General features: G+C 42.0%; 1 protein-coding gene across 1 annotated transcript; it reads left to right on the top strand.

The window, feature by feature from the left end:
• Nucleotides 1–14,141: 14,141 nt before the first annotated feature.
• Nucleotides 14,142–16,703, top strand: nppal (natriuretic peptide A-like). Its single transcript, XM_034088237.1, has 3 exons — nt 14,142–14,286; nt 14,471–14,762; nt 16,569–16,703. The coding sequence occupies exons 1-2, from the start codon at nt 14,212–14,214 to the stop codon at nt 14,756–14,758; spliced, it is 363 nt and encodes a 120-aa protein (XP_033944128.1). The 5' UTR covers nt 14,142–14,211; the 3' UTR covers nt 14,759–14,762; nt 16,569–16,703.

Here is a 16,703-nt window from a genome sequence, read left to right as displayed (position 1 = left end):
CTTTTTTGTTTCTTCTCTCTGCTTTATGTGTAATTTAAGAGATTATTTTTATACAGTTGTATTTTTATGATTTGCTACCCGTGCTGTTGTGTCTATATATAATATAGGCATTGCTCGTTTGTTATTTTAAAATGATTATTTTAATGTTATGCATTCTAATTACTAGTATGGCATGACAGGTTGTGTGCAAATATAGGATGACATGTTACTTAGTTACATATGACTTGTGTGGAGGACGGGCCCTGTGCTTGTGAGAGTAAGAGGGTGCTCTGTCTGTGCCTTTCTTTCTTTTCAAATACAAGTTCCGTTTCATCAAACAAGGTGTGTGTGTGTGTGTGTGTGTGTGTGTGTGTGTGTGTGTGTGTGTGTGTGTGTGTGTGTGTGTGTGTGTGTGTGTGTGTGTGTGTGTGTGTGTGTGTGTGTGTGTGTGTGTGTGTGTGTGTGTGTGTGTGTGTGTGTGTGTGTGTGTGTGTGTACGCGCACGTGTGTGTGTACGCGCACGTGTGCGCGCGCGTGTGTGTTACAAGTTTGTGATTTAACTGTAATTGTTGATCTTTTTTTATAAAATATCAAATGAATTCTGTTAGGTCGCTAAATGAGTCAACACCACCAGCTAGCTATACAGGTTAAGGTTGGTCTAATTTATCTTATTTAATCAAATGTTTTCCTAAAAGTATAACATATTTCTGATGTTGGATTATTCAGAGTTACTTATTGCCCCCATTAAAACCAAACCTGTCTCCTTCACACACTCTGGTCCCGGTACACTGACACTACGATTCGTCAAAACCATGTGCCATCAACTGGAAACACTCTGTAAAAAGAACAGACCACATGTACACCTGGAAGCCGACTCCAACAACAACAACAACAACAACACATAGATGCACTCAACAGCGCTCGCTCCACCAATTACTCCTCCATCATCCAATCTGGTTCCAACTCCAAACACTTTTCTACACCATCAACAAACTCCTCAAGCCCATGAACTCCTTCTCAAACTCCTTTACTGCTGACAACTCTTTCCTCTCATTTTATAATTCAAAAATTGCCACAATCCACAAACAACTGACCGTCTGCTCCTTTACCTCCACCCCTGGACCTCAACCCAAATCCCCCCACCTCCATGCTACAAACTTCCACTTCCAACCAATGGTGTGGATCAGTGGCCAACCGCGTCTTTCACAACTGAACCTTCTGAGGACACCCCCCCCCCCCCCCCCCCCCCCCCCCCCCAGCGGCATTATAATGTCCATCACTGAATTGTCGTGAAAAGGGTACTCACAATAATTCCGCAACAACTTCCACTTTCACCTGTTGCACTTTTCATTTCAACCTCGCATTCATCTAGATCCTCTGTCTCAAGCCAGTTAACTAGCGGGCCTTCTAGAACACCCTGGAACCGAGGGGAACTCTGAAAGAATACGCCCATTGGCTACAAATCAATATATGATTGGTTGATCAAACTTGTAGTCCAAACGTACGCTCTCATTCAGTGCCACGGCCAGGGCATTCTATCAAGGATGTAGAATACCTTGGTTGAAGGATATTCTACCCAGAGACCCAGAACAAGATCTGATTGGTTGCTTTCTTTTCTAACACAAAACCACTGAAATGCGTAGTGCATGGTCCGAGAAGGACAAACAAATCAACGTAACACTGTAATATTACAGATCAACAACACAGATACCATTCTCATTTAATATACATTTTATTTATATAATTAAATCGATGTTTCGTTTGTTTTATCTGAGTGTTCCAGGGTATTCTCTGAATACCTTGAAGGCCCTGACGGTTTGCCACTGGTGTGGATACAAAACAGCAGGAACTAAAGGGTAAAAAACGACAAACTAAATCTCTCTCTACAAAATGTTATAGAGAGGGAACAGCAAGATTTACAAGATGGTGCACTACCTTCACGCTCTGCCATTATACTTTATTGTCCGGATTCTATAAATATTTAACCCCAATATTGTCACCTTATTGGACACACATGTTAACTGGATGGCTGCCATGTTTTCGAGCTCCTCTCCAACATTCTGTTCCTGTCTGACTCATGCCCGGCGCCGTTGGAGGGCCAGGCCCTCCCATTTGACATTCCTGCTCCCCAATAAACACAATTTTTATTATTTATAAAAATTGAAAAATATTTATTTTTTAAATTATAAATAAACTGTGAATTTTTATGCTACGATGTATGTGATGTCAGATAGTAACTAAAACAAAAAATCTGCTAAAAAAGGACTGCTAAGACATGCCGCATCAAAAGAACACATTTCATGAGAGAGAGAGAGAGAGAGAGAGAGAGAGAGAGAGAGACACCGGATTTGAGAAGAGAGAGAGAGAGAGAGATAGCGAGAGTGATAGATCGATCAGAGCAGAGCATGGATGCGAGAGTACTCCTCGCTCTCGTCGAGCTGCTCGCGCTCTACATAGAACAAGCCCAGCTGCTGCGTTGCCTCGCATCCAAGCCACCAACTCCCTCTCAGAGGTGACCACGGTGCACTCCACAGCATGTCCGAGTCAGGCAGTGGGCTCTTCCTATCGCTGTTTGAGTATACGCTGCAGTACAAAGATGCAGAGTTGGCCAACATAATGGACAGCATTCCCCACACAGCAACATACACCTCTCACGACACGCACAATGCCATAATAGAGCTAACGGCAGTTCATCGTCTCCGTCTCTACTATTTTACTCCGAGTGCAGCGATGAGGAAGCTGCCACCCTTAACCAGTGTGCCTTGCTCGTGATTTACCAGTGTCTGTGCTGCCACGCACACAATGTTTCAAAAGTGGTTTCTATGTTGCCCTTTATTTGTGTATGTATTTGCGATAAGTGTGCGTCTTTGTGCAATGCTGTTGGCCTTGCTGTTTGATATATATTGTTCCGCAGGCTCGCAGCACGTGATGGTTTTGTGGGCCCTCCCATGAAAATCATTTAGACCCTTTAGATTTATTCTGGCGCCGGGTCTGGTCTGACTCCTGAGCCAGTTGTTTGAAACAACAGAGTGGTGTGTGTTTGAGGATGACATTTAGAGAGGATCCTGACCTTCTACAGGTGATAGAGAGGATCCTGACCTTCTACAGGTGTTCCATAGAGAGGATCCTGACCTTCTACAGGTGCTCCATAGAGAGGATCCTGACCTTCTACAGGTGCTCCATAGAGAGGATCCTGACCTTCTACAGGTGTTCCATAGAGAGGATCCTGACCTTCTACAGGTGCTCCATAGAGAGGATCCTGACCTTCTACAGGTGCTCCATAGAGAGGATCCTGACCTTCTACAGGTGCACCATAGAGAGGATCCTAACCTTCTACAGGTGCTCCATAGAGAGGATCCTGACCTTGCAGGTGCTCCATAGAGAGGATCCTAACCTTCTACAGGTGCTCCATAGAGAGGATCCTAACCTTCTACAGGTGCTCCATAGAGAGGATCCTGACCTTCTACAGGTGCTCCATAGAGAGGATCCTAACCTTCTACAGGTGCTCCATAGAGAGGATCCTGACCTTCTACAGGTGCTCCATAGAGAGGATCCTAACCTTCTACAGGTGCTCCATAGAGAGGATCCTAACCTTCTACAGGTGCTCCATAGAGAGGACCCTGACCTTCTACAGGTGCTCCATAGAGAGGATCCTAACCTTCTACAGGTGCTCCATAGAGAGGATCCTAACCTTCTACAGGTGCTCCATAGAGAGGATCCTAACCTTCTACAGGTGCTCCATAGAGAGCATCCTGACCTTGCAGGTGCTCCATAGAGAGGATCCTGACCTTCTACATGTGCACTATACTCTCTCCTCTAAATCAGTGTACCCTCGGTTACGGCTCCTCCAGACAGCCTCCTCGATAATCGATCCTTGAGAAGTCTTTAGAGAAATTAGTTTTCCTTCGAGGCGGTGCGCCGACATCCGTTTCCAGGTCGCTGCCGGAGGACCTGGGAGTCTGGGACGCGGAAATTATAGAAATGAGAAACGGCTCATTTTCCAGGACTCTTGCGCGTCTGCTTGACGCCGGGATGACCGGCTGCCCTCCCCGACAGGCGCACGGACGCGAGGGCCTTTTATCTTTGCTTTTCATCTTTGCTTTTAAATGAGTTATTAAATGTCATCTTATATCATTGCTTTTAAATGAGTGTTTCTCATTTTATAATATGTTTCTTAATGCTCTTAATGTCTTTCATTTTTGTAAAGCACTTTGCCTTGCCTTGCCTTGCTGTTTGAATATCTGATTCACTCAGTCCAGTCCGGTACACAACAGTTTTTTCCTTCTTTTAGAATATCTTCCTCCCTTGTCCTCCCTTCCTCTCTCCCTCTCTGTCCCCCTTCCTCCCATGTCAGTCACACTCACTTGTCCTGAGGTGCGGAAGGCGTCTGAGATCATTAGGGGAAATGACTCTCATGTTGCATACCAGCTCTGATAATAAATCTGTCACAAGGGGGGTCAGCGATTTGGGGGGCATGCTTTCTGTCTGACCGATTGCTGCACTTCTTAAATGCTCTTTCCCATCTGGTTCTATAATGTGTTTATTTAAATGAATAAATAGTGAATGTTAATAATAATAATACATGAGACTTGTATAGCGCTTTTCTAGAAACTCAAAGACACTTAAACTATGTATGGCTTTCAAAGGCCCACAATTCAAACCCTTTATTTTCTTCAAGGAAGATAAGCTTTGGTGCTAATCCAAATACACCCCCCATCTGCCTGTGTGTTCCTCAAAGGCTCGAAAATACACACATATACTGTATATAAAAACACTATATAGAATGGTTAGTTGGTTCAATACTTCCTAAATTAACTTTCAACATTAGTGATGGGGGACAACATCCATCATCCTCTCTTTATGTCAAAATGCATTCTGAAAAGTGACAGTGCTTCCATTTTTGTTACATTCCTTCTCTGCAGGAACACTGTCAAAGGAAACACAGAGACACAAAACAAAGTTGATTTGTTAAACCGTCATATCATCTTAAGACTGGATCTCTTGAAAGCCGTTTGGGAAAGAGGGACGATTTGTTGTAACCAGAAATAGTTTCAACATTAATACCTATATGTAAAAATAACAATTTTAGGTTTCTGGTTTATTTTTGTGTGTTTGAACAATTTCAGGTAAAAGAGCAGCAAACAGAGAGTCAATAGAGGGAGACCCAGGAGAGGCTGCACTGAAAGAGGCTTCTGTATCACATTTTTCCACTGAAGCGGCTCAGAGGTCACTTTATCACTCCTGTTCCACCGGACAACTCAGAGGGCCGGTGAAGAGGGGATAGAGTGGCGAAGTCACGCCCATCTACTTCCGCCCCATGGGACCTTATTTCGGAAAAATTATGTATTGAAGTCAATTGAGAGAGAAAACATATCTTTCGATCCCGTTTGAATTGTGCCATGAATTACACATATGATGTTTGTCAATCTTAAAAAAAAATCATTTCCATGTCAAAAAAGTCACAGTTTGTCGTAAAACTGTTGAAATATAAGACTATGAAAAATACGCAACTAGAAAGACTACAAATCCCAGAGTCGCGTAAGTGATGTCATAACTGATGTCACAGTTGTTTTCCTCCGCTAAATATAAGAGATAGCTAAGATAAGATAACTTGAACAAGATGCCTGTGTGCTTAGTACCAGGCTGTAGTCATACCAGCAATGGGTCTTGCTCGTTCTTTCGCTTCCCGTCTGATGAAAGGACCAGGAGTGGCTGGATCAAGTTAGCTACCTAGCTAGTAGCAAGCACGTTAGTTAGCATTACAGCCTTAGTCTTGTCATTTTTATTAGCCTTAACATGAAGTAACATCAAGTACCCAAAATATTAAACAGTAAGAGTAGTAGTCATATTTCGTGAACCCTTTGAAGAGTACTGTCACACCGGTGTGATCATTCTATAATACACAATTTAAGCCCGGGGGAGAAATGCTAACGCTACATTAGCATCGGCGATCTGTTCTACTTCATGCTATCTGCACACATGGTTGACATTAAACATTAAAAAGATCAGGCAGTTCAGAGAGAATCAAAGGAAGGCAGGCAGGCAGGCAGCTTTGCATGACATTCTTCTGGATGTGTTTCAATGTGTTGATAGTGAGGGTAGTAAATCACTTTTTTGACAAGACAGTAGTGACAGTCACCTTGGTGACGTGTGTTGTTGTGAGAGTCTGCGAGACCAGAGATGTAGTTCATTAAGCGTTTCACACAACAATTTTTGTTACTTCACAGTTTTACGACACATTTAAAAAAATATGGCTTGCAAAATTATCTTTTAAATTGACAAACATCATATGTGTAATTTGTGGCACAATTCAAACGGGATCGAAAGATAATCTTTCTCTCTGCCCTGGCCGTTGCACTGAATGAGAGCATACGTTTGGACTGACAGTTTGATCAACCAATCATATATTGACTTTTAATGGAGGGACCTGCACAATACATTACAGTATCATCCGCATAAAAATGTAAAGTAGCTTCATCCACATTATCACCTAAACTGTTAATATATATGGAGAATAAAAGTGGTCCTAAAACAGAACCTTGTGGTACACCATTAGAAATGTTTAACCACTCAGAAGACAGTCCATCAAAATGAACACATTGGGACCTTTCAGAGAGGTAGTTCACAAACCACCCCACTGCATGGCTGGATATGCCAATACTGAGTAGCCTCTGCTTTAAGATGCGATGATCAACGGTGTCAAACGCTTTGGAAAGGTCAATAAACAGAGCTGCACAACTCTGCTTATTATCTAAAATACTAGTAATGTCATTTACCACTTTCATTGTGGCAGTGATGGTGCTGTGTTTCTTTCTGAATCCTGACTGATGTTTAGACAGGATGTCATTTGTACATAAAAACTCCTTTACCTGTTCACTCACAAGTCGTTCGAGCACCTTAGCCAGAACTGACAATTTAGAGATTGGCCTATAGTTATTTAAAATAGTTGCCTCCCCTCCTTTCAGTAAAGGCAAGACATAAGCAGACTTCCATACTTTTGGAATTGTATTTGTGCTGAGGGAGAGGTTAAAAAGAGAAGTGAGAGGTGGAGCAATAAAGTCTGCAGCTATCTTTAAAAAGAAAGGTTCTACGTTGTCCGGGCCGGCCGGTTTCCTAGGATCTAGCTTAGATAAGGCTTCATGAACAACCTTGACAGTAAAAGGAGTAAAACTGAAAGGGTTTTCCAGACCACATTGTTCAGAGTCACAGACTGTGGTGTTTACAGAAGCAGAGTTAGTCACAGAATCAAACATAGAACCGCAGGACACAAAATGCTCATTAAAGCAATTTAGCATAGTAGCCCTGTCCGATATAGTGCCAGATGCTGTGGTAAGGCACGGAGGTAGCTCATTACGGATCTCACCGGTGGATATCGATTTTATTGCTTTCCAAAATGTCCTAGGATTATTTAGGTTTTCTGTGGTAACTGACAAATAGTACTTCGACTTTGCACTTTTGACATTTGAAGTGAAGCTATTCCTTAGCTGCCTAAAACGCAGCCACTCTACCTCTGAGCCTGATTGCCTAGCCTTTGCCCAGGCCTTGTTTCTCTCATGACGGAGACTAGACAGCTCAGCAGAAAACCAAAGATTGTCTCGTCCCTTTACTCTAAATTTACGCAGGGGTGCATGTCTATCAATGATCTCCATAAAACCAAGATAAAAATAAGACCATGCGGTTTCCACATCAGCCCACAGATCGATTTTACCCCAATCAAAATCAAACAGATCATGCACAAAACCCTGCTCAACAAAATGTTTTTTGTCTCTCTTAATGATAATGTGAGGTTTAACCTTTTGGACGTTAGTGTCCCTAATTGTGGCTACAACACAGTGATCACTCAGATCATTTGCAAATACTCCCACAGATGAGTATTTATGGGGAACATTCGTTAAAATGAGATCAATTAGGGAGGATTTATTAGGGGACTTAATATTTGGGCGAGTAGGACTGTCAACAATCTGAGTAACATTCAATGATACAAAGGTTTTTAAAATCCTCTGACACTGCAGTTAACCAGTCCCAGTTAAAATCTCCAAGTAGGACTATTTCCTTGTAGTCTAGTTGTGATAAAAGATTAGCTAGTGAAGACAAGGAGTCTTTGACAGCTGAGGGGGGTCTGTAACAGCCCAACCACCATGACCTGTTGACCCTTTGCCACTTCTATATTTAAGGCTAAAAATTGAAATTGCTTACTGATCGATTTGGAAACTAATGTGGTTACACTGAACTTATTCTTAACATAAATGGCAATGCCACCACCTTTATTAGGCCGGTCGGTACGATACACATTAAAACTATTTAAGGCAATGTCAGAGGACAAAATAGATTTGTTTAGCCATGTTTCTGATAAGACAATGACGTCAGCGTCAGTCGATTTTGCCCAGATACGGACAAAATCTAGTTTACCTAACAGACTGCGCACATTCAAGTGGATGAAACCCAACCCAGACCTAGCTTTAAAATCAGCAGGAGTAGCGATCTGACTACTACTACTGGGCGGACCAGGGTTAGGTTATACATTCCCTGACAGTAATAACAACAACAAAACCAGGCATCTTTTCCTCTTAAATGACACAAATACATTGTCATCTAATTTAGAAACACCGGAAAAGTCTGCGAGAGTGTGATTAGAGCTTAAGAAGCAGTCCTGAAGAACCATCATCGCAGGAAAATAAAAAAGACAAACATATTTTGTCGAGCAGATTATCTGTGACAAGGCAACCGGTAATTGTTTGAGAAACACATCCGAACCTTTGCAGGGGATGCCCACTGCGGGTGGCAGAACAGACCTGAATCCAGTAGACTTCTCAGAATGACTAGAGATCTTCTCATAGTCCAAAACAGTTAACAGGCACAGCAGAATCACGATGTTGCTGGAGCAAAATCAGCACAGCAGCAAAGGACAGGCGAAAACAGCAGCGTGGAAGCGCTCCGGTCCCTCCGTTGTATCCCCGGGGTGAAAGCAGGCCTCTGCAACAGCAGAACCAGGACAGGTGGAAAGCAGGCCCCAGCGGTGGTAAAATCCTCCTACGCACAGCAGCACATGCCCGGTGGAAGCAGGCCAAGCCCGAAGCGTGGATCCACTCCGTCTCTCCGCGACGACTCCGGGGTAAAAACCTCTCCAGTACAGCCTCTACAGGTGGGAGCAGGCCTCCGTAGATCGCAGATCGCAGGCAGCAAACAGGTGTGTGTGTTTCTCTCTCTCAGGTGTGCGTGTTTCTCTCTCTCAGGTGTGTGTGTTTCTCTCTCTCTATCTATAAAAGTGAGTCCCGAGGCCTGACCAGTTGAGAACCACTGATCTAGAGGGCTTAATACAGATTATATCTAACAAAACTGTATGACTATGAGTATAATTACTATGAGATTATGAATAATACAGCAATCACCTGTATGCATTAACAAGATGTTCAGCTTTTAGTAGTAAAAAATACCAACACCCCATCGCTGACCAATAACAAAGCAATAGTGAACAAAAAAAAAGTCCTTTCTTATTCCTCTTATTAATGTGATCTGTGTTAAGAATACCATGAACATGTGTTAAGTATATGCAGCAACATCCTTGTTGTGTAAAAATATCCTTATCTGTGTAAAGGTGGCACGATGGGGTCACATTTACAACATATGCAGCCTAGTGTTTCCACCGGACTGGGAAGGAGGGGGAGGCATGATGTAATGGTGTGGGAGTCTGGGATCAGTCCAGGACAGGAATAGACAGCATTAAGGTTACAATGGTGTTTACACTGAAGTAACACAACCTGAAACCTGTGTTTTACTGCCAAAAATTAACAACATGGGGATACATATCAGGACTGAATCATGTGTCCAGATGTTTTATTTGTTTCTAAGTCCAATAATTGTGTTAAGGAGAATTTAATGTATTATGTAGTGTTTTTGTATGGTTTTGTTGTCTGTATTAAATTGTGATTTATGAACTGTGGTGGTTATTTTTTGTATTGAGTTTTAGCATTTCATGTGGCATGGTGGCTAGCACAATCACCTCCACAGGGTGTGAGGGTAAACTGTGATAGACTGCATGGGTCCTGAGTCAATCATTCCAGGTTCAACGGTTCAAAGGCTTTATTGTCATACACACAGCCACAGTGTAGTTATGGCAATGCATGAAAAGTCCCAGGCTACACCAACAATGCAACATAAATGTACACTCACCGGCCACTTTATTAGGTACACCTTGCTATTAACGGGTTGGACCCCCTTCTGCCTTCAGAACTGCCTTAAAGCTCACCTATTATGCTATATAATAGCAATGAGTAATGAATAATTATAGGCCAATATAAAACCTCCCATTTTTAGGCAAAATTATTGAAAAAGTTGTTTTTCAACAGCTGAGTCATTTCATGCTTTTAAATCACGGTTTTGATGTGTAAAACCGTAAAACTGACTGTTCCAGTCAGGCTTTTCGACCACACCACAGCACTGAGACAGCTCTTGTTAAGGTCTTCAATGACATCCACCTAAACACAGACAGTGGCAGAATGTCAGTGTTAGTATTATTAGATCTCAGCGCTGCATTTGATACTGTTGACCACATCATATTGCTAGACCGACTAGAAAACTGGGTGGGAGTTTCGACAACAGTTCTAAATGTTTTGAATCGTACTTAAAGGACAGACAAAATGTTGTCTCTATGGGCAATTACACATCAGCGTTGACAAATATGACATGTGGGGTTCCTCAAGGCTCCATCTTAGGACCTCTGCTTTTTAATATCTATATGCTACCACTGGCTCAAATAATGAGAAAAAACGACCTAAGTTATCACAGCTATGCAGATGACACCCACATGTATAACAATTTCACCAGGAGACTATTCTCCAATTACAACACTGAGTAAGTGCATTGAGCACGCCAATGACTGGATGAGTAAGAACCTTCTCCAATTAAACAAAAAGAAAACTGAGATTATTGTTATTGGAGCAAAGGAGGAACGAATAAAAGTCATCGCAGAGCTTCAGTCGGCAGACTTCAAAACAATGAATAAAGCTAGAAATCTAAGTGTAGTGATGGACTCAGACCTGCATTTTAACAGTCACATTACAACAATTATTAAGTCTGCATACTATCACCTTAAGAACATATCTAGGATTACAAAACTAATGTCACAGCAGGATTTGGAAAAACGTGTTCATGCTTTTATTTTTAGCATACTTTTCTACGGCAATGGTGTCTTCATAGGTCTTACTAAAAAAACTATTATAAATCTGCAGCTGATTCAGAACGTTGCTGCTCGAGTACTCACAAATAAAGATGGGTGAGTCCTGATTAATCCGGATCATTAACCCAGATCCTAGTTATGAGCTGGTCGTGACGAGTCTCCCCTCTCGATTAACCCGAGTCCTTTGAGTCCTACACCTGGTGACGTACAAATTAAAACTATAAATTGCGTCACTCGCTACTCTCCTTATAACATGTAAAATCACATTACAACGTACCCCAGTCCAGAGCCATAGAGATACTAAGAGTTACGACACTCTTTGATGTCGCCGCCAGCCGGTCACGTGGTTTATGTATGCCGGGATAGTTCAAACGCACTTCCGTGGCAATGCTTCTCTATGGCAAAAACAGCACAAACATGGTCAAAATAGTCAGATTAAACCAACGCTGTTATTTTGTAAAGATTGCTTTCATATTTACATGATGTGGTTACACTTTGTATGGATTGGCACTATTTACAAGTTTCGTTATTTAACGATATTTTGAGGGGAAAGTGTGGTAGCACAAGCAGGCTATGTTGCTGTCACTGTCAGGGCGTCACGTCCGTAGTATAGTTGCGCTGCGCTGTCATGTTCTTATATGGGACAGACAGACAGCAGCGATTGCGTTATTGAATGGTAAATATATATATATATTAAAAAAAACACACACACCCAAGTACTTTTTCAGCTGTAATTGCATTATTGCATACTTTTTATTGACAGTTTTGCATTTGGAGAGGCAGGGTGACAACGGAAAGCTTGGTAGCCTATTACTTAGATACGTTTTACATGTTTGGAGGGAAACGCTTGTGTTCATGTTAGCATGGGTAGCATGATCATGTTAAGACTATGAATATCATTTTACCACAACAGTGGATGAACAATTGATATATGTGTTTGAACAAGAACAACAGGAAGAACAAAGTAAAAGGGACGAACACATGTGTGAACAAGTATTAAGAACAGTGTATGTAAAAAGTGATGTGTGTTGGAACAAAACAAAGTCAAATGAATCGTTGTGAAGACGACGCCAGTCCGCTTTGCTTGACAAACCTCCCGATTTGTCAACAAGCTTGGAAAGTTGACGCTCACGTGACATGGACACTGGCCGTTAGAAATTAATAGGATTTTTTTTTTAGCCATGTCACAATTTGAGAGTATTCTTTTATTAAAATACTTGTTTTTCCCTGGACCAACGAAGTTATGACAGGTTTTTTTTGTCAGACTGGGTTGAAAATGCTATTGTTATGTATTTTATGTTAGGCTTCCAACCACACACACGTTCAAAACATTTTCGACTTTGAGACAAGGGACCGGAAGTGGTGAAATGCTACGTTTTTTCCGAGTTTTAGGACTCATTCCTGCACCACTTTAGTTCAGTCATGTAAGGGGGACTTCCTCCTCAAGGTGAGGGGAACATCTGGCTGGCTGTCTCTGCTTTGACGTCATCATGCTCTCATTTCAGAGTTCCTCCTCAGTTCAGCAGGCTCCGTCGTTAGATGGTGAGTCACCCATGTTCTAATTAAGGCCTTTAATGGAGGGGAACCGGTGTCAGGCTGGATGGAACATTCTTCATCTAAGTGACAGTTTAGAGGTTTAAATGTCAGCCAGTCCAAACAACCAGCTCACTCCTGAAGCTGTAGAGACCTGCTGGCCACTGATACCGTCAATGTGGAAAATCAATGTTATAACATTAATTTCCTCAATTACTAAAGTAGCCTATGGGTTTCAGGAGGAAATATTGTACTTTTTATTTTTACTGGATTTATCTAACACATAAAGTGACAAATCAATTTTTTTTATTTAGATTAAACTTTGATTAAATCTTGTGATTTTATAAAGTATTATTTGAATATAAATGATGACATTATCTTATTAAATTATTAAATTATTCAACAATATATGAAAAAGTTGAAAGGATGTCATCTTCACTTATGCAAAAACAAAATAATCTTAATGTATGATCTGATGATTCCTGGCTACACCTGTCTCTGCTTGACAGGAGCCACAGGTGGAATGATGAGAGTTCAGACTCTTTCCACAGAAACATGTGGAACCGCTGCCCTGAGGTCTGAGTCAATTTCATCTGATAGCCCTCCAGTTGAGAAGCTGCTGAATGCCAATTAGCCGCCCTCCACCTCCACAGTGATCCAGCCTCACAGGGGCCAATCACTCATTATTAAGCCCCGAGCCTGAATGCAGGGGGGCTGCGCTGTGAGGGGCTAGGATGAGGGGTGGGCATGAAGGAGCAAGGTCCCAGAGGCGCACGCACACACACATATGCACCCCTTCAGACTTTTTGAGTGTCAGATTGGCTCAAAGTACCTATTTACACTCAGAAGCAAAGCAGGAAATAGAGAGCGTGATGTGGAGGAGCTGTAAATGCATGCACTAATTTGTGGCAAGACATTATTTTAAAAACATTGTAATTGAACACAATCTGGGGTTTTGAAGAAAATGCCAATATCAATCATTTACCAATCACACTAAAAAGGGATTTCACTCTGCGGGGGACCTTTCAAGACCAAAACTGCAGGGGTAAATAAACTAAATGTAAGTGAAATACCTTCAATATTCAAAGTGTTGAATACAGCTGAAGTAAAAGTCACAACAAAAAATGAAACTGAAAAAACGGAGTACTTCTCAGGTGATTATTTTACATAACCTTCATATGATAAAAACACAAAATAATGTGTGGATCTGGCAGGGGAAGCTAAGTGCTGTTATCAACTTGCTTTAGATTTCTTGAGAACAGAGATTACTTTTACTCCGGAGCAGCAGCAGCAGGTGACATTAATGCCTGCTGTCTCTGCAGATTAACCTGGAACATTCCATCAGCAGGTCAGCCATTACTCCCACATGCAGGACCATTAGTCACACCTCGTCCATTTTCCCAGGCCTCGTGACGGAATCAGGTTAGTATAAAGGATCACCTGGCCCCCCACCCGCTACACACGCGAGAGGAGCAGGGACGGAGACACGCGACAGCTATAGTTCTCCTAACAGAAAGAGAAACATGTGCCCAAACATGTCCGCGTGCTGTTTGTCCCTGCTGGTCCTGCTGCACTGCGTAGGGGCAGATAACCTGCAGGTAAGTCCCTGATGACGAGAGGAACATGGAATATTCATTTCAAAAGAGCTGCTTCTGAAGTTACTGTTTATTTTTTTATAAAGATTTATAAAACAAAGTTCATTACTGTGTCTCATGATGTCTCGTATGTCAGGGAAATAATGATGATGGAGATGCTTTCAGATGGTGCTTTGTTTTGCCACAGACTCTGGATCAGCTGTTCGGAGAGCAGCTCCGCAGCTCGGAGGAGGAGAGGGAGGAGCGGGATGGGAGCTCAGACAAGGCTCTATTCGGAGCTCCCCAGCAGAAGTGGGGGGGCCCCTCGCACCTCAGCAACTCGGCTCTGGCTGGAGAAAGCGTCCTCGCGCGACTATTCAAGGAGCTCACGAGGACCTCCAAGCGCCCGTGGAGCCGGTACAGAAAGGGGGGGATGCGGAGCTGCTTCGGGGTCCGGCTGGAGAGGATCGGCTCCTTCAGCGGTCTGGGCTGCTAGACAGGTATCTCTTACAATTACAGCACCATGCCACACACATCCGGTGCACAGAGTGAAGACCAGGTGCAGTCACATGAGACAATATTCAATGTATGTCAATGTAACTTTCACAATATCTGCAGGGTAAGCAAACTAAATGCAGTTATAATAAATAAATAATGCAGGATATGTGCGGACCAAGCGACTCGCTGGATCGTAAAACAAGAACTTTATCATACATGTATTGAACAGTATCCTTATAGTTATAAACAGCAGGGACGTGCACACATAGACATCAAAGTGGGCTTGAGCCCCTGCCCTTTTTCTTCCTCCAGAGAAAGTGCCCTTTTTTCTCCCTTTTTTATTTTTTATAAATGAATATATATCTACTGCTGTTTGCGCAGTTTCCCTTTCCAAAAATATATTGATTGAATACAACATTTAAATATCAGGTCGGCAGTCTCTTCAGACAGACAGGTAGCAGCACCTCCCACTTTACTGTCCCATGTTATGCCGGCTTTTCTTGGCTTGTCTGAAGGTGAGTGGTGATGAACAGATTACTAAACTGCCAGTGCTTTGAGTTCACAGCTAATTAGCTAAAAGACAAAAAAAAATATGGTTAACTAAGGTAGGCTACTAGCTAATGGATAAGTTAGCTCAAGGTTTAGCTAAGGCAATGTATCATGGGCATACAGGCTAATGTACTGTACTTAAGGGGAGACACTTAAAGTGAATACAGTAAAATGTGTATCTAATAACGTCATCACAATCGCCACATTGATATGCACGGTAGGCGTTAACTAGGCCTAATTAAAATGTGCTAATTTGCATGCAGTGACCAAGGCATTGCAGGTGAAAAGGATAAAAAAAAAAAAATGGACAAACAAAAAACAAACATATCACCTCACAACTTCCCCAGATAGTTACATCAAGTCAGTATTCCCCCTGAAATGTTATGTTTAAATGCAGATTAGCTTTAAATCTATAGATGAATTCAGACATGGTAGCAAAACGAACACCATTTATGTGTTTCTTTGAAGTTTTCTTTCCATTAGAGTGAAAGAAAACATGGAAGCAAAATAGACCAACATAACAAAATGTACAAGTACATGAAAAAAGGATATGTTTGCCTGTAATGTCCTTAAACATTAACTTCATAATTTTGATTGTTGGCTGCTCATTTAATAACTAATAATTGTACTAGTTTGTTGTCTGCTCTTGTGCGTAGTGAATACAAAAGAAGGCCATTGTCTCCGTGTTAGCTGATTATTTTGTAGAATTCTGTTGAGTATTAAACAATTACATGAGTGTGAAGGTATTCAAATAAATTGGTCAGTATAGTCACTATATTCTTTTTTATAAATTATTATGGGAAGTGCCCTTTTTCTCACTTGAGCACCCGCCCCCCAAAATGTCTGTGCACGTCCCTGATAAACAGCCTAGTAATATGTTTAACATTAGGGTAAAAACTACATGTTTAAGTGTTTGATCTTTTACATCAATGCATGTTAAACACAGTGAAGCAGCAACAATTAAGAGTTTGTTATAATTAACTGCAGTGAAATTGCGATATCTACGGTAAGAGGTACGGTAAGAGCTGCTGGAGCTTCAGGGGATTTTCCTCAAGCAGATGTAAGACAGTTATGACGATATTCTGATTTGAACGTGTGTGTGTGTGTGTGTGTGTGTGTGTGTGTGTGTGTGTGTGTGTGTGTGTGTGTGTGTGTGTGTGTGTGTGTGTGTGTGTGTGTGTGTGCGTGTGTGTGTGTGTGTGTGTGTGTGTGTGTGCGTGTGTGTGTGTGTGTGTGTGTGTGTGTGTGTGTGTTTAAAGGCGCGGACCTGCGGCTGGAGCTCCTCGCGCTCTCCGCTCCCGAGGCTCCCTGTCCATGGTGCTGATGCGCAGCAGAGATTTCCCTTTTCATATGTTAACTGTTGAATAATAAATGATGGAAAATGTATTTATTAT

Source organism: Pseudochaenichthys georgianus, chromosome 7, assembly GCF_902827115.2.
Source record: "Pseudochaenichthys georgianus chromosome 7, fPseGeo1.2, whole genome shotgun sequence".
Taxonomy (NCBI): Eukaryota; Metazoa; Chordata; class Actinopteri; order Perciformes; family Channichthyidae; genus Pseudochaenichthys; species Pseudochaenichthys georgianus.
This window is presented reverse-complemented; position numbering and strand designations above follow the sequence as displayed.